Genomic DNA, 22,504 nt, shown 5'->3' on the forward strand with positions numbered 1-22,504 from the left:
AAACCTTTTTTGTAATCTTGTCAACTTCATCAATATACACAATGCCTTGCTGAGCAGCTGCCACATTATAGTCAGCAACCTGAGATAATACCAGCCCTCATAAGAACGAAAGATCCTATGAAATGAAAAACTTATGGTACAAAAAAGTGTTCAAGATGAATTTTGAAAGGTAACAAATGCATTATCCAAGGAAATAAAATGTTACTTAGCACTAAGTCTGTTCTTCCCTAAACATAGGTGCACTGAATTTCGGACCAATTTGTATTACACTTGCCCCTTTTTTTTCATTGGAACATTATTTAGTCCGATAAAGAATGTTACTTGCAAGAAATTTGATTTTTTCCAATTGAGGATTTTGAGAAGAATACGGTAGATAGGAACAGAAAGGCATTCAGCATGAACCTAAAGTGATTCAATAGGGAAAACAATAGAGGCCACAACTAAATAATACAACATGGAAGGATAACATGGAAGGATGTGGTGCTACAAAATAAAGAAGCAAAGCTTCGGAGCACAAGGCTAAATAAGTATGTGAGTACTTGTATGTAAGTTGTAACACGCCCGGCATGTGGTGAGCCCTTTGGGCGCCGTGTCATCGCCATCACACCCCCGTGTGGCAAACCTCCGAGGCACCATGATCAGTTGGGGTTGTATGCCTAGCCTAAGCTGGGGCATACACACCACCAAGTATGGAGCTTGCTAGTGCGGTTGCTACCTTAAACATAAGAGCTCCAAGGCAAATAAGTCGTAGTATGAAGAGCCTGACATGGCCTACCTCATGCAGCGAAGCCAACTCGCTTGGCAGCACCATGGTTCACCTAGAGCCCTTGCTTGCCATGGTCCTTCATACCTCATTCCAATAGGAAGCACATTCTCTCCCTACAGCAGCATAGTTGGGCCCTTGGGTCACCTATGCTCACGTGGCATCCTAAGGTTGGGCCCTTGGCTCACCTATGTTCAATTGGCGGCCTAGGGCTGAGACCTTGGCTCGCCTATGTGCTCACTTGTTTTCTTCAACCACATGGCTGCCTAGGTTGGGAGCAAGACCTAGGCACGGGATCATTGGAGGATTGTGAATTGGAGAATAAGACCCAGGGTTCGTCAAGGTGGCTTGGTTGTCTCCCTGCTGTGACAGTTCCACCTTAACCAGGCTTATAAAGGGGACATTGACCTTACACCCATGCATGTTGCTATAAGAATTCTGAATGATTTCTGTATATTCTATTGTGTATAATACAAAGAGTACAACCGAATTATATAAACCTAATCTAAAAAACGTAATAAGAATAAACCTATATTCTTACAATCAATCTAATATACTTACATAATTAGCATAATATTCTCACACGCCCGCTTAAACTCAAGATGTTTTAGTAGAAAACACTAAGAGTTAGCCAAGAAGGAACTGAAAACGAGCAGTGGTGTGAGTCTTGGTAAAGAAGTAAGTAAGCTGAAGTGCCGAAGAGACGAAAGGAAGCCAGACTGCAGATGCTGACAAATAAAATTACAATCAATCTCAATGTGTTTCATTCGCTCATGGAAGATAGTGTTATGGGCAATTTGAATAGCACTGCAATTGTCATAGTAAAGAGAGGTCAGAGACGACTGAGGTACATCCGAATCAAATAAGAGACAACGAAACCAAACAATCTCAGCAGTAGCATAAGCCATAGAACAGAACTCAGCCTCGGCAGTGGAACGTGCAACAACAGTTTGTTTCTTACTCTTCCAAAAAATCAAGGAATGACCAAGAAACATACAGAAGCCAAAAGTAGACTTACGATCAGTAACATCGCCAGCCCAATTAGAATCAATATAAACCACCAAGTCCAAAAAGGAAGTGGAGGACAATAGTCAGCCGTGAAATATAGTACTCCGAAGATAGCGAAAAACGTGAACCAAAGCAGGCCAATGTGTAGAACAAAGAGCAGAAACGAACTGGCTAACCACATGAACAACATGGGCAAGATCAAGGCGAGTGACGGTTAGATAGACTACGCAACTCACAAGTTTTCGATATAAAGTAGGATCATCCAGAGAGGCAACATCAATACTGTTAAGCTTCACATTAAGCTCAATAGGGGTATCAGAAATCTTAGTGTCAATAAGACCAATAAGACCAGCACGGTGAATAACCTCATTTGCATACTTAGTGCTTGTTTGGGTTGACCTTAAAAAGTGTACTTTTTTTGCATATATACATTTATTTGGGTCACATCAATTAACATCTATTAATATCTCCTCTCTACTTTTCTAATCACTTTCTCTACTTTTCTACACATTTTTTTTTTATAAAAAGTCAAAAAGTACACTTATTTAGAACATCCCAAACCACCCCTTAGCCTAAAACAGAAAGTAGCCTTTACGAGAAAAAGCTACCTCAATACCAAGAAAACACCTCAAGGGGCCCAGATCCTTCATTTTGAAGGTACGGAAAAAATGTTACTTGACCTCAGAGATAGCAAAAGAGACAGAGCCAGTGATGATCATGTCATCCACATACAGTAACAAGGCAACAAAACCAACAGAGGTGTGAAGGAGAAACAAAACAAAATCCTGAGCACAAGGATGAAACCTGAGCTGAGTGACAGCGGCCTGAAAGTGATCATACCAAGCACGAGGAGATTGCTTCAAACTATACAGAGCAACAAATCTATCTAGAGGAATAGGAAAGGACAGGGGGAGGATGCATGTAAACTTTTTCAGTGAGATGGCCATTAAGAAAAGCATTATTAACATCCATCTGATAGAGAGACCAATGACGAACAGAAGCAACAAAAATCCGAGTACGGACAATAGTCATCTTGGAAATAGGGGCAAATGTCTCCTCATAAACAATACCATACTCCTATGAGAAACCTTTGGCAACCAGGTGAGTTTTGTAGAGCTCAAGAAAACCATTAGAGTGAGTCTTGACTTTATAGACCCATTTGCAACTAACCAGATTTTTGCCAGTAGACAACGGAACTAGCTCTCAACTAGTAGTTTTCTGCAAAGCAGACAGCTTATCCTCCATAGCTCGAACCCAATTAGAATCCTGACAGGCCTCCTTGTAAAACTACGGTTCTGAAAAAGAGTGAATAGCAGACAAAAAGGTGCAGTATGAAGAAGAAAAATATGTTTTAGCAAAACCAAGTTTGACTACCTGTTTACGGATACGAAGAGTATACTTATCGTTAGCAAGATCAGAGTCGTCAGAAGCAGGGGATCAGCAGCAGGAACAGAAACAACTGTGAACGGAGAGCCTTGCGCCGAGAATAAACTAACAACGGAGGAAGAGGAGGAGGAGAAGGAAAATGAGGAAGAGAAAAGGAAACAAGCTCATGGGGAATAGTAAAGATGTACTCATCAGAAGGGACCTCAGAAAGAAATGGATTAATATGAAATTAGGACTGTGAGAGAAGGAACCTAAAAGTAAGGTAGACGTTCAAGAAAGGTAACATGGCAAGAGACATATAGATGATGGGAAACAGGGTCATAACAATAATAACATTTTTTAGTGAGACTGTAACCCAAAGAGACACACAAGAGAGACCTGACACTCGGTTTTGTCTTTATCTTTACGGGGTAAAAGGACAAAACAAGCAAATCTAAACACACGAAGAAGGAAGTAATTGGGAAGTTGAGAAAATAGAGCATCATAAGGAGACCAACCAGAGAGAAGGGGAGTAGACATACGGTTGAGAAGAAAAGTAGCAGTAAGAACTATATTACCCCAAAACGGAGCCGGAACAGATGCAGAGAGAAGGAGAAACCTAGCTGTCTCAAGGAGATGACGATGTTTACGCTCAGCGCGACCATTATAGGCAGGTGTATCAATACAAGAAGTCTGGTGAATGGTACCCAAATTGGCTAAATACTCATAAAACTCAGTTTTAAAATATTTTCCACCCAAGTCAAACCGTAACAATTTAATAGTAGACCCAAACTGTATAGTGACCATAGACTGAAAAGTACGGTATATCTGGCAGAAGTCAGACTTATGAGTCATAAGACACACTCGAGGGTAACAAGTGCAGCAATCAACAAATGACACATAGTATGAAGAACCCGTTTTAGTGAGAAGAGGAGAAAGACCCCAGACATAAGTATGAACTAAAAAAAACGATGTATCAAATATAGAAATACTTTTACGAAAAGGTAAGGCTATCATTTTGGTAAGTTTACACCCCTAACACTCGATAAGTTGACTAGGAGAAACTTTAACCAATATACCTAACTGAGCTAAAGATCGTAGGCGGTTAGCGGACAAATACCCTTATTTGGAATGTCACAAATAGAAAGGACTTGACAGAGAATCTAACTGAAAAGAGGAAAAGGCAGTCGAAGAGGTGGTCATAGGTAGATGCAAGCTCTCCACCACATAGAGGTCTCCAATTCTACGGCCAGTTCCAATCTGCTGCTTGGACATCCGATTCTGCACAGAACAAATAGAAGAAAAAAAGATAGCATCAAAATCACAGATATCAAGATGACTGATAGATAATAAACTAACAGATAACTACGGAACATATAAGGCAAATGGAACAGAGACAGCAAACATAACAAACGGTAGAACAGACCCAACAGATATAACAAACATACTAGACCCATTAGTGTCATTGACAGTAATATGAAAGGGAGTACAATTTTGATGTAAGGAGAGATGGGGAGTCATATGATGAAAGGCACCAGAGTCAAAAATCTAGATAGACAGAGATACTTGAAGAAGACCCAAGCAAACTTAAATGAAGAGAGGAAACAATAAAGGCAGATGGCTAGGAAGTAGATAGTATATGTTGAAGCTGACTAATCTGAGCACTCGAGAAAGCCAAGTTAGGATCAAGAACCGGTGCAGATGCAATATAAGGGAAGCAGAACTAGGTCTAAGACTACTAAGAAGATAAGGCAGGCAGATGTCCCTTCTTGGGACATTGATACTTCCAATGGCCTTGTTGATGGCAGAAAGCACACTCATCAAAAACCAGAGACATCACAATAATCAAAAAGCTAAGAGGTTCGAGTGAAATAAACCCTAAATAGCCAAACCAGGGGTCAAAGGGTACTAAGTAGAAGTCTAATGGGGCAAATGTAACAAACCAATATATCGAAAATCACAATATAAAAACAAAAAGAGTGTAGGGTCTAAATGAAATATCAGAAAATAATGAGAATAATCAATACTAGTGGATTTCATATGCAAAATCCGATGGGTCAAATACCAATAAGTGACCAACCAAAAGATAGGGGTTTTGAACCAGCCTCAGACAAAGCCCTTGCGAGAGAGAGAGAAGCTGAGAGGTAACTTCACTTCAATGCCACCAGTAGATGCAATAAAGCAACCAGACAACCACACACCAGGGACAATTGCGAGTCAGAGAGGAGCGAGAAGAAGTCGCGAGTCAAAGGTTTGCGAACTAGAGGCAATCGGGAAGTTGAAGGGTAGTGATTTCGCACCAACCAGGTTGCGAAATTTGTCCAGAGAGCTTCGGACCACAGAGAGAGAGAAATCGCAATCATGAAGAGACAGAGAAGTTGCGAAGTCGCGATCGTGATGCAAGCAAGAAACACAACTCTTATGACCCATGAACCAGAAAGCAAATAGCGAGAAGATGAAAAAGATGAAGACGATGACCAAAAAGCAAATAACCAGAATGCGTCATAGTTGACTCTTGGATCAGCTAAGATGAAGACGATGATGGGACTAGGGTTTCAAACTCATCTCTGATACCATGTAAAAATTCTGAATGACTTCTATATATTCTATTGTGTATAATACAAAGAGTACAACCAAGGTATATAGACCTAGTCTAAAAGAGGAAATAAGAATAAACCTATATTCTTACAATCAATCTAATATTCACACAATCAATCTAATATATTTACATAATTAGCATAATATTCTCACAGTTGCATGCCATTATACACCTACCAAAATATCATACCTACCTTGCAACTCTTATGATACAGACTTCCCAAGGTTTGAACATACGATGCAATAGTAGGGCTGATATCACCAACTTGTCTAGCTAAGGAGAACTTGCCACCTGCCCTCAAGTAGCTTGGGCTCCAGTACTCCAAGAATCTATACAAGGGTATCATGCATGCAACCACAACATACCAACACCATTGTGGTCACAAAACAACACATCGAAACCTAAGTGTTCAAGGTTTCTCACTACCACCCTCTCTATCTCTAAGGCTACCTTAGTCTTCTCCTTCTCACCTCCGGTGATCTCAACTCAAGCCATTGAAATACTACCATCTTCCCAGAGGTCCACAAACTTTTCACCATCATCTATAATTTCAAACCTTAATTTGCAATGCATTAAAATGTATAAGACAAAATAATTATTATAAACAAATATTTTTAATGGACCAAACAAAATAAATAGTTTTTTATATACATATTCACATAGTCATCTATTAAATAGTACTCGATTTGACCATCTTACCTAGAACAACTACAAAATAAACTATAACAATAAAAGTAAAAGCAACAAAAACAACAAAATAGAAAAGAAAAGGGAGGAGTGAAAAGGGAAGGGGATGGGAGTTGTATTTAGTGTATAGTGGACAGTGATGTAAAGAGGAAGCAAGTCCAAGTAGTGCTCCAAAGTGATAGTTATGGTTAAGACAACAAGACCTATCACTTTTGTTAGTGTTTTAGGAGACAATGTGATGTAGGACAACTAGGGATTACTTTCCTACAAGTAGTGAGCCCGAGTTAAGTATACTAGCAGCAACAACAATAGACTTATAAAGTTGGATTTTGTAGATGCAAAAGTATTTAAAAAAATAAGAGTTTACGGATTTTTAAAAGGTAGGGTTTTGGGAATGAAAACACAGGTGTTTAGGGACAGTTGGGTGGTTGTTCTGAGCACTGTGAACAATGAAGTGAACAGTAACCTTGCTGGATAGAAGAGAGAGAGAGAGAGAGAGAGAGAGAGAGAGAAGTGCTTCACTCTCGCAAGGGATAGGCTAATCACATAAACACAATCTCAAATTTTCATAATATTAACTGTTCTATTGAATTATTGAGATTGCATATACATTTATAGGCTAAAGACTCTCCTAATTCTATAAGGACTATTTCTCAAATTTGGAAACTAAAAATATTCAGTAACTACTAATATTCTAGACCAACTATGACTTCCAATTCTATTTCAATCATAACAGGAAACTTTAACGACATCTAATTCTACTTCAATATCAAAATAGAAAACTTAGACATAATAAAACCCATATATAACACTTAGAAAATATGAGGAAGAAGAACTCCGAAAATATGAGGAAGAAGACTTAGAAAATATGAGGAAGAAGAACTCCGAAAATATGAGGAAGAAGGAATATATTTCTGTTATATTCAAAACTTCTTATTTTACAAGACCAAATGACACTCCTTATATAGGAGATATTACAAACATCATTATAACCCATTATATGCCACTTACATATTATATATTACCACTATCTGCCACTATCATATTATATACATGCCACTATCTACCACCAACACCACTATCATATTCTATACATGCCACTATCTACCACCAACACCACTATCATATTCTATACATGCCACTATCTACCACCAACACCACTATCATATTATATACATGCCACTATCTTATTATATGCATTAACACAAATTTCCAGCACTCCCCCTCAAGCTGGTTTGAAGATATCTTCCATAGCCAGCTTGCTAGTCAGCTTATCAAATTGCTTCTTGTGTAGTCCCTTCGTTAGCACATCAGCTAATTGTTCACCTGTTGGAAGGTAGGTCATACAGATTATGCCAGCATTGATTTTCTCCTTGATGAAATGTTTATCCACTTCTATATGTTTTGTGCGATCATGTAGAACTGGATTATGAGCTATAGATATAGCTGCTTTGTTGTCACAATAGACCTTCATAGGTGTCGGGTGAGAAAGCTTTAATTCTTCAAGAATTCTTTTAATCCACATTACTTCACAGATTCCATGGGCAACAGCTCTGAACTCTGCTTCTGCACTACTTCTAGCGACCACATTCTGTTTTTTACTCCGCCATGTAACTAGGTTCCCACCTACAAAGGAGCAGTATCCGGATGTTGATCTCCTGTCTGTAACACTTCCTGCCCAGTCTGCATCTGTGTATACTTCAACTTGAAGATGTCCATGTTTCTTGAACAGTAAGCCTCTCCCTGGAGTTCCTTTCAAATATCTTAAGATCTTATAAACGGCCTCAAAGTGCTCTGCCCCTGGTGAGTGCATGAACTGACTTACCATGCTGACTGCAAAGGCAATATCAGGCCGCGTATGAGACAAGTAAATCAATTTCCCTACAAGTCGCTGATATTGTTCCCTCTCTTTGACTTCTTCAGCCTTAGCAGCTTGTAACTTCAAGTTAGGCTCGATCGGAGTCTCCGCCATCTTACAACCAAGCATACCTGTTTCTCCAAGGAGATCAAGAACATATTTTCTCTGATTAACGAATATACCTTCCTTGGATCTTGCAAATTCCATTCCGAGGAAATACTTGAGGGCTCCCAGATCCTTAATGTGAAATTCTTTTGCGAGTTTCTCTTTGAGGGCTGCTAACTCTGCTTCATCATTACCTGTTAAAATGATGTCATCAACATAAACAATCAAAATTGCAATTTTACTGTTTTTTGAATGTTTATAAAATATTGTGTGATCTGCTTGACTCTGCGAGAAGCCAAAACTGATAACTGCCTTCCCAAAGCGTTCAAACCACGCTCTTGATGATTGTTTGAGTCCGTATAATGACTTGTTCAATCTGCATACTCTGTCGCTTCCAAGTCTCTGCTCAAATCCCGGCGGTAGGCTCATGAACACCTCCTCTTCAAGATCACCATTGAGAAATGCATTTTTAATGTCAAGTTGATGTAGAGGCCAATCTGAATTTACTGCAAGAGATAACAGTACTCTGATGGAATTTATTTTAGCAACAGGAGCAAACGTCTCCTGATAGTCGATCCCATAAGTTTGAGTGAAGCCTTTAGCCACCAGTCTCGCCTTGTATCTCTCAACGCTGCCATCTGCGTTACATTTTATCGTAAACACCCATTTACACCCAACTATTTTCTTGTCTTTGGGTAGATCAACTATCTCCCAAGTACCACTTCTCCTTAAAGCATTCATCTCCTCCATGACTGCTAATTTCCAATTCGGATCATCCAATGCTTCATGTATATTCCTTGGAACAAACAAGTGTGAAATCCTAGATGTGAAAGCTCTATGGTTTTTAGACAGTCTTTGATAGGAGAGGTAATTTGCAATATGTTAGAATTTACCATTCACACTCACCTACTACACTCCACTACTCACACTCACCTACTACACTCCACTACTCCTCACCTACTACCCAAACCCTCTCCTATATAATGCCACTCTGATTTGTAATACAAAATATCAATCTTGTAATACATCAATCAATAATAATACAATTTATTTTACAATATCAATTTATTTTTACATGGTATCAGAGCCAAGTTTAACAACCTAGTCATTCTGCTTCACCGGCGGGCGGCAGTCTCGCCTTGGCCGCCCGCCGGACCTCTACACATACCTTGATCACTCTGCATGTGCTTCCTCCCCAGCTGCTGTCCAAGCACAAAACTCACAGTCTCTCTCCTGTGCAGTCCGTGGACCACCGCTGCTGCAATATATTTTTGTCCGAACTTCCATCAATGGTAATCGAGCAGAAGTCAGCATCAGCCGGCTCTCTTCCCTACTGCAACTAGGGTTTTTTCTCTCTCTTCAGCTCACACCTCTCAATCCGAAGGTAGCAGTAGTAGAGGGAGGTTAAAGCGACAGCTCCGTTCGCTGTCCGCCTTGACAAAGCTCTCAGCTTCTTGTCTTGGCCCTCGGTTTTGCTTAGGGTTTTCCTTTGTTCTGTTCATATAGGCACTGTATTTTTTATAAATAGTTCAGTAGATTCGAGCATCAATGGCGGTGAAAACATCCAAGGCTGATAAGAAGATCGCTTACGATCACAAACTGTGCCAACTTCTCGAGGAGTACTCTCAGATCTTGATCGTGGCGGCTGATAATGTCGGATCGAACCAGTTGCAGAACATTCGCAAAGGTCTGCGTGGCGATTCGGTGGTTTTGATGGGTAAGAACACTATGATGAAGAGGTCTATCAGGATTCATACTGAGAAGACTGGCAACACAGCTTTCCTCAATCTCATTCCCCTCCTCCAGGGAAATGTGGGTTTGATTTTCACCAAGGGTGATTTGAAGGAAGTCAGCGAAGAGGTCGCCAAGTACAAGGTTGGAGCTCCTGCTCGTGTTGGTTTGGTAGCTCCTTGTGATGTCGTTGTCCCTCCTGGAAACACTGGACTAGACCCTTCCCAGACATCTTTCTTCCAGGTGCTCAATATTCCAACCAAAATTAACAAGGGTACTGTTGAAATTATTACCCCTGTGGAGCTTATCAAGAAGGGTGACAAAGTGGGGTCTTCTTGAATATCTTATCTTTTGGAGCCTTCCCAATGGCATTGCCGAGGATGAGCCGTGCACCACTCAGTTCCCTACTACCCCTTTTTTATTTTTAATTTATATTATGTTTTTTACTTTATTCACCCCACTCTCTTCTTTTAGACTTCTTAAATCAGGAACTTGATGGTTCTGCACAAACTTTTCCTTTTTTATTCTTTTATTCCATCCTTTGAAAACCCACTTAGCTTTCTTTTTCTTTTTTTTTTTTTTATTATTTTTACTCCATCTTCTTTGAAAAGAAACCGACACACAACTTGCTTTGCACATTATATTTATTATAATATATTTCCACTACTCATACTTTTATTTTATTTTGTTCTATTTTATTTTATTTTTTTATTATCTTTCTTTTTCCATCAATTTTCCTTATTATACAACTCGTGAGCATCACCCTCTTTCCTTATTACAAAAAAATAAAAAATAAAAAATAAAAAAAAAAAAACAAAAAAAAAAAAAACCAAGGCAGAAGACGAACTGCTACCACACTCATTTTATTCATGTTGGGGCTCATCCCGATCATCATTTTACAACAAAAAAAAAAAAAAAAAAAAAAAAACAACAACAACAAACCAACACAAAACATCCACACCCACAGTGGGATTTTTCTTCTCTACTCTGCCGCCGGCCTCTTCTTTTTGCCTCCAGTCTGCTCCTCCACTGCAGCATCTGGCGGTCCTCCAAATCGGAACATCACGGTGGCCTTCCGCTTCAGTTCCTTATTTTCCGCCTTCAGCACACTTATCTCTGCTCGCGCATCCTTATACATGCGTTGGAGCAGAGCCAGTTGGGAGTTTAACTGCTGCACCTCATTTGTCCTACTCTGCAGCCGGTTCGACAGGTTTGTGACCGCCGTCATGCTTTCCACACATACCTTCAAAGTATACTGATTGGCCTCCACATCCGACAGCACTGCCATTCTTTGCTCCACAGACCGCATCGAAAAGTTCAACGGAGTATACCCAGCGGTGTTTGGTTGAGGTTCCAGTGCCACCGCACCAGTTCTCTCTCTCGTTGACTCGTTGAGGTCGGGAAAGAGGGTGAGCAGTCCACGGGAAGACGAGGACGAGGCCATTTTTTTGGGCAACAGAGTGTTACAGCGTATTACAGAGTTTCTCTCTCAGCACAACAGTGTTACAGCCTCTCTCTCTCAGCACAACGAAGAGTTTTACAGAGGATTTCGCAGTTTTTTTGCTTCTGCCTCGGCCTCAGGCTCTGTCATGGTTAAATAGCCGAGGCAGCCACGCGCATCGCGCGCCTTTTGACGCCGACAAACGGGCACGCAAGCCAAGGCGCCCACGTGCCTCGCCATCATGTCCGGCACGCCTTTTGATGGCACGCCTTTTGAAAAATTGAGCGCACCTTTTGAGGATGCGATTTTTTTATGGGTCCGACAAGACTCTGTAAACTGTCCCGACATTGATTCCGGTTAGCTCCTTTATGGGTCCGACAAGACTCTGTAAACTGTCCCGACATAGATTCCGGTTAGTTTCTACAAGGGTCCGACAAGACTCTGTAAACTGTCCCGACATAGATTCCGGTTAGTTTCTACAAGGGTCCGACAAGACTCTGTAAACTGTCCCGACATTGATTCCGGTTAGTTTCTACAAGGGTCCAGCAAGACTCCGTAAACTGTCACAACATTGTCTTCTACAACGGTCCGACATGACCCCATAAACTGTCTTCTACATCGGTCTGACACCACCATACAGTGTCCTCTACAACGTTATGACACCCCATACAGTGTCTTCACCAACGGTCTGACACGACCATACAGTGTCTCCTATCCTTTTTTATGTATTTTCTTGTTTTGTTACTCTCTCCAAACTCAAGTTGGTTAGTTTCTCTCCTCCTTGAGTTTGCGGGGGGCTGTTAGAATTTACCATTCACACTCACCTACTACACTCCACTACTCACACTCACCTACTACACTCCACTACTCCTCACCTACTACCCAAACCCTCTCCTATATAATGCCACTCTGATTTGTAATACAAAATATCAATCTTGTAATACATCAATCAATAATAATACAATTTATTTTACAATATCAATTTATTTTTACACAATAGGATGTTTAATGCAATTTCGGACACCTTTCCTAATTGCTATAGGAACATCAAGGTCGGAAATAGAAGGAATAGGATTACCTAAAATTTCCATGCCAGAACTCGGGTGGACATTTGGGTCATTAGGATGGACATTCGGGTCATTATTCCTCAGATGAAATCGCTTCCTAGTATAAACCTAAAGCTCAGGATTTAGATCATTTTGTAGTACTTCTCCCCCTAAACAAGAATTTTCTTGACTAGGCACCATAGAACTTGGTTCTCCTAAGTGATCATTATCAGACAGATGTGGTTTTTGTGTAGGATAAATGACATTGGGGAGCGGGATAGAAATATCCCAAAAACAGTCTTCTACTCCACTTGTCTCCCCCTGAAGAGAAGTGTTGGGGAAATAGGATTTTGTTTCCACAAATGACACATCCATACTCACATGAAATTTCTTGGTTTGAGGATCGAAACACTTATACCCCTTTTTGTTTGAGGAATAACCCAAAAAAACACATTTTATAGCACGGGGGTCAAGTTTTGAACGAAATTGACTGGGAACATGAACATAGGCAGTACATCCAAAAACTTTGGCGGGTAAATCAGAAAACAACCTCGTGTCAGGGAAAAAAGTTTTGAGACAATCGAAAGGTGTTTTGTATGTTAACACCTTTGTAGGCATCCTGTTTATCAAATAAGAGGCTGTTAAAATTGCTTCACCCCATAAATATTTAGGAACATGCATGTAAAACATTATAGCACGTGCTACTTCAAGTAGATGTTTATTTTTTCGTTCTGCAATGCCATTTTGTTGAGGGGTATCCCGACATGTAGATTGATGAAAAATTCCCTTTTTTTCCAAAAACTCACCCAACTGCTCATTGAAATATTCTGTTCCATTATCAGAATGTAAAATACCAATTTTGGTTTGAAATTGGTTTTCAATCATATTGTAAAAATTTGTGAATAAATTTTTCACGTCAGATTTTTTATTCATCAAATAAATCCAACATAAGCGGGTATGGTCATCAATAAATGTAACAAACCATCTTTTACCAGAAAGAGTAGTGATTTTAGAAGGGCCCCAAACATCACTATGAATCAAATAAAAAGGTTTGGAAGCCTGGTAAGGTTTTGGCAAATAAGTAGAGCGACGAAATTTTGCAAAAATGCAACTTTCACAATGAAAAGAAGAACAATCAATCCCTTTAAATAATTCTGGAAATAAATGTTTCAGATAAAGAAAACTAGGATGTCCTAGCCTATAGTGCCATAGCATTATTTTTTCTCGAACAGAGATTGAACTAGTACTATTAAAGCTCTGAGCTTTTTTATTACTAACAGGTACTTCATCAAAGTAGTAAAGACCTTCAAGCATCCTAGCACGCCCAATCATCTTCCCCGAGTTCTGGTCCTGAAATTCACAATGGGATTCGAAAAATGTAACACGACAATTAGAATCCTTAGATAGTTTACTGACAGACAAAAGGTTACAGGCTAAGTTGGGGACGTGAAGAACAGCATTGAGATTAATTTTCTCAGTTAGTTTAATAAATCCTTTTCCTGCAATAGGTGAAAAACTACCATCGGCTATTCTGATTTTGTCATGACCAGAACAAGGGAAATAGGTACTAAATAAATGGGAAAAACTAGTCATGTGATCGGAGGCACCGGAATCTATGATCCACGGAGAGAAGTTTAGGCAAGAGAAGGCTTTAGGATTTCTACCTGTTTGTGCCAACAAAACACTAGGAGTACCGGATGAGGAGTTGGATTTTATCAGCTTTAAGAGTTGATCAATTTGCTCTTTGTTGAAGGGACCTGAATCGGCTTCATTAGCGGTAGGAAAGCCACGATTCTTCTCTCCTTGTTTGCTGCTTTTCCAGTTGACAGGTTTGCCATGGATCTTCCAACACGTTTCGCGTGTATGGCGAGGCTTGTTGCAAAAATCACACCAGACCCGTGGCTTATCATCAAACCTGCGCTGGTAATTTGCAGCCTTGTTGGCCGCAGCATCGCTAATTAAAGCAGAAATTTCAATTGATTCACCAGTACCTTTTTTCTTAAGCATGACGCTCCTTCGACTCTCTTCCCTTCTGACTTCGGCAAATACTTCGCCAATGGATGGGAGAGGAGGTCTGCCAATAATTCTTCCTCGCACTTCATCGAACTCAATGTTGAGGCCGGCAAGAAACTTGTAAATACGGCTGTCTTCCACAGTTTTCTTGTGGTGGTTGCAGTCGTCAACCGATTTCCATTCGTATGTGTTGAAGATGTCAAGATCCTGCCACAACCTTTTCAACGAATTAAAATATTTGGTGACGGAATCATCTCCTTGACGAATCTCTCCCAACTTCAAAGTTAATTCGAAAACTTGAGATTGATTTCCTAGGTCAGAATACATCTGACTAACATTATCCCACAATTCTTGTGCAGTAGGATAGCACATGTAATTAGAGCTTATATCCTCCTCCATGGAATTGACCAACCATGTCATAACCATGGAGTTTTCAGCGTCCCAACTGTCAAACAGCGGATCATTAACAGCAGGAGCCTTCTTGTCACCAGTGATGTAACCGATCTTTCCTTGCCCACGGATATACATCCGGACAGATTGTGACCAGCGGAGAAAATTATCACCATTTAGGCGAATGGTGGTGATTTGGACAGAGTGAGAGTTGGACGTTTTCACCGGAATGGCAGCGGCAGGGGTTGAAGTGGTTTCGGACGTGACTTCCGACATGGCTATGACGGTTTTAGGGCTGCTGTGTTTTTTGTTGCTCTGATACCAACTTAGAAAATATGAGGAAGAAGAACTCCGAAAATATGAGGAAGAAGACTTAGAAAATATGAGGAAGAAGAACTCCGAAAATATGAGGAAGAAGGAATATATTTCTGTTATATTCAAAACTTCTTATTTTACAAGACCAAATGACACTCCTTATATAGGAGATATTACAAACATCATTATAACCCATTATATGCCACTTACATATTATATATTACCACTATCTGCCACTATCATATTATATACATGCCACTATCTACCACCAACACCACTATCATATTCTATACATGCCACTATCTACCACCAACACCACTATCATATTATATACATGCCACTATCTTATTATATGCATTAACACAAATTTCCAGCAATAACCCATTTAATAACTTGGCCCAAGATAAAACCCATGGATGACCTCTACAACTCATGTCCAACAATTATTGGAATTACCAGTGCATCCTTAATTACTAAAACCTACTATAACGACATGAAAACTCAAAATTATTCCAAATCTTTAATTCTTGATGCCCTAAATGTGCTTCACGTGAAATTCCAGATTTGCTCTTTTTCTTCTTTCCATGATCTTCATCATTCTCCCCTCCATTCAAAAAAACTCGACCTTGAGTTTTATAATGTTGAAGTATAAGGATTATGGAATTTTGCACTTGCAACCATTCAACTTGATTGTTTTGACCGAACAATGAGAAAATCAAAAAGCTTAATGTTGTCATCACTCCATTGACCACATCGAATTTGTCAGGAACAATAAAATCAATGTGAATTTCATTTTTCTTGTGAAGAGCAGAAAATTCAGTGGCATTCTCATCATTCCCTTTGGCTTCCTTGGCTTTAGAACATTTATCATGATGATCTTTCATGCTTTCTTTAGTAAGCAAATTAATTTTTACCTTCCTTTCGTCAATATCCTCAATATTAGCAAGTATGTTCATCTTGTTCTTTCATAGTTTCTTCAAAATCTTCAACACCATCATCCTTTTACTCCTAAATATGAGTCTTCTCCAAAACAGCAGCCAACAATCTTTCCATGGAAGATTTTAATCCATTCAAAGTTGTTTTGATAGTATGCACATCACTCTTTATCGTTGCAACATCCTCCTTGGTAGCCTCATAATCTTTGGAGAAGGCTTCAAACTTGGAATTCAATTTATCATTTGTCACCATAGTATTCAATAAAAAAAACTATGTCAAAAAAAAAAAAAAAAGTGGAGAATAAAAGTAGGATCTTGAAGCTCTGATACCAAACTGATGCAGGACGAGTAGGGATTACTTTTCTACAAGTAGTGAGCCCGGGTTAAGTATACTGGCAGCAGCAATAATAGACTTATAGGGCTGGATTTGGTGGGATTTTGTGGATGCAAAAGTATTTAAAAAAAAAAAAAAAATAGGAGTTTACGGATTTGTAAAAAGGTAGGGATTTCGGGATGAAAACACAAGTGTTTAGGAACAGTTGGGTGACTGTTCTGAGCACTATGAATAGTATCCTTGCTGAAAGTAGTGAGACCGGGTTAAGTATACTGGCAGCAGTAACATTAGCCTTATACGGCTGGATTTGGTGGGATTTTGTAAATGCAAAAGTATTTAAAAAAAAAAAAAGGAGTTTACAGATTTGTAAAAAGGTAGGGTTTTGGGAATGAAAATACAAGTGTTCAGGGACAATTGGGTGGTTGTTCTGAGCACTGTGAACAATGATGTGAACAGTAACCTTACTGGATAGAAGAAGAAGAAGAAGAAGAAGAAAGACAGAGAGAGAGCGAGAGAGAGAGAAAAGTGCTTCACACTCACAAGGGATAGACCAATCACACAAACACAATCTCAAATTTTCATAATATTAACTCTTCTATTGAATTATTGAGATTACACATATATTTATAGGCTAAAAATTCCTAATTCTATAAGGACTATTTCTCAAATTTAGAAACTAAAAATATTTAGCAGCTACTAATATTCTAGACCAACTATGACTTCCAATTCTACTTCAATCATAATAGGAAACTTTAACGACTTCTAATTCTATTTCAACATCAAAATAGAAAACTTACACTTTTAATCACTATGTTTATTTTAGACATAATAAAACCCATATATAATAACCCATTTAATAACTTGACCCAAAATAAAACCCATGGATGACCCCTACAACCCATGTCCAACAATTATTGGAATTACCATTATACCCTTAATTACTAAAACCTACTATAATGGTATGAAGACTCAAAATTATTCCAAATCTTTAATTCTTGATGCCCTAAATATGCTTCATGTGAAATTCCAGATTTGCTCTTTTTCTTCTTTCCATGATCTACATCACAATGTAAACAGTGTCAATTAATAATTGGAATGAAGAGCAGCTAATAATTTTTACTCAGATAGAGTGGAGACAGTTATGGTGCTGGAAGTTTCCTAGCCACAAATTAAAACCATTTTTTACAAAAAAATAAATATAAAAACTTGTTTTTTTCCTGAAACTACAATTAGTGGTTACACACTCAAGAGCTTTAACTATTACAGGAAGGGGGCCATTAACAGCATAATCCAAACTCTGCCAAATTATATATACATGCAGAGGGGATAACTGGAATGTGGGAGGGGACATGGCTCCGTCCCTGTGTAGGTGTTTTGGATGGGGGGTGTTGTAGAAATTTACCATAAGCAGCTTGTATAATATGGACTCCACATCTTCCCCAACATATCCTGCCTGCAAAGAACAATATGTTGTCATGGTCAGCAAAATCAAATATCTCAGCACCAAACTCAGTATCCCATTATAACTGGAAAAATCACAACCAAACCTCAAATATAGAAAAGAAATTCAAAGCATAAAATTTGTCAGTATTTTCAAATAAAAAAGGGTAAAAACTATAAAATTAACAGTGAAAAAATGGCTATCTTTTCTTTAGGTTGTCAAAAGGTGAATTTCATATTTGAGAGAGAGAGAAAACAAGATGCATGCTTAAAACCAAAACAACTTTCGATCATTCTGTTCAGACTAATCATGAATTGAACATGTTCCAAGAGAAAATTGAACTTCCAGATCACATCATCCACTAAAGAGAGAGTAATTTGCACATTACAACAAAACATGATTCTAAACCTTCAGATTTACAAGCAAGCAAACTTATGAGAGATTTGAATTTTTCTGCACATACAGAATATCAAAGCTCAAAGCCTTAGTACATGGGAGGCCAAACTATTATTTTGCATAAAAAGTAGCAGAAGACAAAATCAGAGGGATAGCCATGAGGAAGAGCTACCAACTTGCCTGAGTTAGTGTAGTGGCATCCGCAATAACAAAGGGAACATTCACCAACCGTGCCAAAGTTTTGGCGAGTAATGTCTTCCCTGTCCTTGAAATGCATTACACGATTAAGAGAGAAAACCAGTAACTGAAGATAACAGGTCAGAACAGGGGAAGTTACATCTACTAAAAATTTGCTTTCATCAATTTTGAGACTGCAAAATTTATGCTAAGAAACTATAAATGTATTTTTTTTTTTTTTTTTAATCATTTAAAAGAAAATTCAACAAACTAATTTTTTCACCAGGTGGCGCGGGTTTGAGTCAGAAACAACTTCTCCAAATCCCAAACCCTGCTTTAACGGGAGCCTTGTGCACTAATTTTTTTTGCACCAACGTGGATGTTTACAGAAAGAGAGATCTATTATAATTAACATTTCAATGGTTTGTTGTAGAAATCACAACATGGCAGCAATAATGAAAAAAAACAAAAGACTATTGTATTAGCTAAAAATGTATAAAAATATCTTGATACTTCATATGCAGACTAAAGAATCACACTAAAGCATAGATACTTTTTAATGTTAGATCAAACCATAGACTAGCATTCACAACAGATGTTTGTAACTGAGATATCTCATATGATATTCACATGCCTAAAGCGTGAGTGCATGTGTGGAGAGAGAGAGAGAGAGAGATTTTCAAGCACACCTGGCACATGCCTTGAAAATTACAATTATCCAACCAAATTCAAACCACTAGCCTTCCTAAAAGTTGCAGTTTGACTTAAGATTCTTTACCACACTTCAATATTCGGGCACAAAGTATACACATTGAAGCACAAAAATCAAAGGAGATTCAAGGTAATACAATGCTAGATTACCTGAACCTGTTGGCCCCATTAGAAGCACATTACTTTTCTCAAGTTCCACAGACTCATCACCCATGGCATCTGTTTTGTCATTGACTGAGTCTCCTGCAGGCCTTACTTTCCAAGTTGTAGTGATAAATGTTAGCAGTGAATATAATCATAGACATTGCCATAAGCATTATGAAGCAAACAGCACGTAGATTGCAACTGGAATTATTTCCAAGAGTAATACATATAAAAGAAATAAAAGATAATTGTTGGCAACCAAAGGTTTAGGACTAACCACTTCTGTGAAGAGTCATTAGAAATCCTCTTATAGTGATTGTAAACTGCCACCGAAAGCACCTGTAATCAGGACATACAATTAGGGAGCCTGTATTAGACAAACTCTATCAAAACAAATGTTCCACATTAAATTACACCATCAACAACCAGAAATCAATCAACTGTATGTTGTACATACAATTAGCTCCAATATGTGTTTTGCAATACAAACTTAATTTCATTTCTTTTTCTCTTCTTTTCTTTTTTCTTTTTCTACTTCAATAGCAGAACCCACAAAAGAGTCCTTGTATGCATTGAGGAATTCAATGCCGCACAACAAAATGGCAATGTCAAAAAAACCATAATAAAAAACAGTATAACTACCATTAGACACGGATCAGCAGTGATTGAATTCAGTGAGTACAACTACCTGTCCAAAAATAAAACCCAGTTTCAGAAAACAACACATGGTGTTGTCCTCCGAAAAGCACCTTCCTTTTTAACATATCTTGCATGAACAATACCACATATAGATTGCATTTCAAATTCAACATCTTCAAATAATCAATTAGGAAAAAAAAAGAGAGAGAGAGAGAGTTCAAGTTGAGCATAGAACAATAACAGTGAAGCAATTAAATTGAGAATCACCTTCTTTGCCCTCTCCTGCCCAATTACAAACTTATCAAGCCCTTTACAGATCTCTCTGGGGGTCGGAAAATTGTTACCCAAATTCGATCCTCCCCAACTCCCATCTTTCGAAGTCGACCCATACCCACCTCCCGAACCCGTGGTCGCAGTGTCCCCATCCGAAACCCGAACCAATTTCACACCTGGACGGACTGCAATTCCATCTCCAGGAGGTTGCCAAATCTCAGGGGGTTCTCCATAAGAATTCAAAATATTACAGGCATACCCAGATTTCCTCCTATTCTTGACAAAACTAGGCAAAAACCTTCGATTATCGCTAATTCCAGTGCCCCTATCGACCAAATCCCCATGAACTGAGACTCGTTTAAATGAAGTGAAATGGCTGTGAGTGTTAGAGAATGAATTGTCCCATTTGGTTCTGTAATTGGAAAAGGAACTAAGCATACGACCACCACCGTGCAAGTGGTTGAGTATGAAGAATCTGAATTGAGTGACCGTGTCTCTAGATGATTTTGATCTTAGTGCAGCAGCCATGGTTGTAGGTCTACGGGATTTTCCCGGGAAAAAATAAATTAGAGAAAATGAAGGAAAATTCTATTACAAAGATCGAATTTTGGGGTTCATATAGGGGATGAGAAGGAAAATAGGGACAAGGGTTAGACAGAATTGGAGGTGATTTGAAGTGGGTCTTCGTTAGATTTTGAGATTATCATGTATATGAGGATTCCCAAAGATATATGTGGAACTACGATGAAGAACAGAAAAACAAAGTGCAAACCGTGCAAGTTTCACATACCAGAAACAGACAAGCTGCATAAAAATATCCAAGAAGACCCACAGAAATTTGGCTGTGGTTTCAGTTTCCAACTTTCTACTTGCCAAAAAACAAAGGGGGGAGAAAAAAAATTAACATTAGCATCCCATAACTTTTTATTTATGTCATCACAAATGCATTTTTCATGCTGTTATAATTTTTTTTTTCCTTTTCCTATGTCACCACAAATGCATTTTTCATGTGATTATAATTTTTTTTTTTCTTTTTCCTATCTGTATATAATTCTCTCAAAAAATATATATATAAATTTTATTTGGTGTAAATAATATTTTAAATGTAAAAATTAAAAATTGTATTTAATGAATTGTTCAAGTTAGTGATGGACGATGGATGGTGGATACACGTAATGGCTGGCAGTGAGAGGCCATAAAAAGTGATCGGAGGGTGGTCAAATGGTGGCAAGTGATGAAGTTGGTGACTATCTAAAGAGTTACTAAAAATATGAGAACTCATCAACTTACTTTAAGGTTTTTGGAATGCAAGTTGATTTTTTAATTATTTTAATTTTGGGTAAAAAAAAAATTTGTTTGGAATAAGTTTTTTAGTTTTTTTTATTTTTATGAGAAAAAAAATAAAATGATTATGAGTTGAATGTGACATTTTATTCTATTTGACTAAAATAATCTATTTTGTCTTATATGACTATTTTAGCCCAAACTCTAATCCGAAACGGAACCTAAATGAGTGTTGATAGATTGGAGAGAGTGAGTAAAAAAAAAATTAAATTATATTTTCTTAAATAAAAATAAAATATCAAATAAGTTTTTATTTTTAACTTTTAAAAAATAAAAATAAAATCAGCAAACGAAAGTGCTAGAACATGACCCCTATGGCTAGTTTTAACTCATAGTTTTATTGTCAAAATTTACCGTGAAATTGAAGATTGAGTTTCCACTTGTTTATTAGAAGTAAGAATAGTTAAGATTTAGCAATATCTCTTTTTCTCCTTCTTGCTCTTATAGTTTTATTGTCAAAATTTACCATGAAATTGAAGATTGAGTTTCCACTTGTTTATTAGAAGTAATAATAGTTAAGATGTAGCAATATCTCTTTTACTCCTTGCTCTTATATGATTCATAAATGACATTTTAATTTTAGTTTTTATAAATACAATAGAAAAAAAGGCACTCAGTTTAAAACTCTAAATTTCAATTTTATTTGGTCAAGGTTTATATGTTGGAATATTTTGTCAAAATGACAAGTTCAAGTACAATAACTAAATTATGCATATATATTAAACAGTGAAACACAACACCAAACCCTCCATTTTCTCTCTCTTCTCTCTTCTTCTTTTTTTCTCTTTG

The 22,504-nt window shown here is 38.1% G+C and overlaps 1 protein-coding gene and 1 pseudogene across 3 annotated transcripts in view; one reads left to right on the plus strand and one right to left on the minus strand.

Moving 5' to 3' along the window:
- LOC114287333 (CLP protease regulatory subunit CLPX1, mitochondrial) overlaps positions 1–21,626 on the minus strand; it is a 33,349-nt gene extending 11,723 nt beyond the window's left edge. Inside the window, exons 1-6 of one of the 2 annotated variants that reach the window (XM_082884364.1) lie at positions 20,366–21,626; positions 19,737–19,798; positions 19,466–19,566; positions 18,604–18,687; positions 17,993–18,039; positions 5–79 (exon numbers count right to left, since the gene is read on the minus strand). In XM_082884364.1, coding sequence (XP_082740490.1) covers positions 5–79; positions 17,993–18,039; positions 18,604–18,687; positions 19,466–19,566; positions 19,737–19,798; positions 20,366–20,899 — 903 coding nt within the window. In that variant the 5' untranslated portion in view covers positions 20,900–21,626. Of the gene's footprint in view, positions 1–4; positions 80–17,992; positions 18,040–18,603; positions 18,688–19,465; positions 19,571–19,736; positions 19,799–20,365 lie in introns of both variants that reach the window. The other variant, XM_082884371.1, reaches the window with a different exon arrangement.
- Positions 9,261–12,224, plus strand: LOC145797377 (large ribosomal subunit protein uL10z pseudogene; annotated as a pseudogene). Its single transcript, XR_014338848.1, has one exon. The product of XR_014338848.1 is annotated as a large ribosomal subunit protein uL10z pseudogene (transcript).
- Positions 21,627–22,504: the final 878 nt, after the last annotated feature.

This window comes from Camellia sinensis, chromosome 1 (genome assembly GCF_055761805.1).
Source record: "Camellia sinensis isolate YWXY chromosome 1, ASM5576180v1, whole genome shotgun sequence".
Taxonomy (NCBI): Eukaryota; Viridiplantae; Streptophyta; class Magnoliopsida; order Ericales; family Theaceae; genus Camellia; species Camellia sinensis.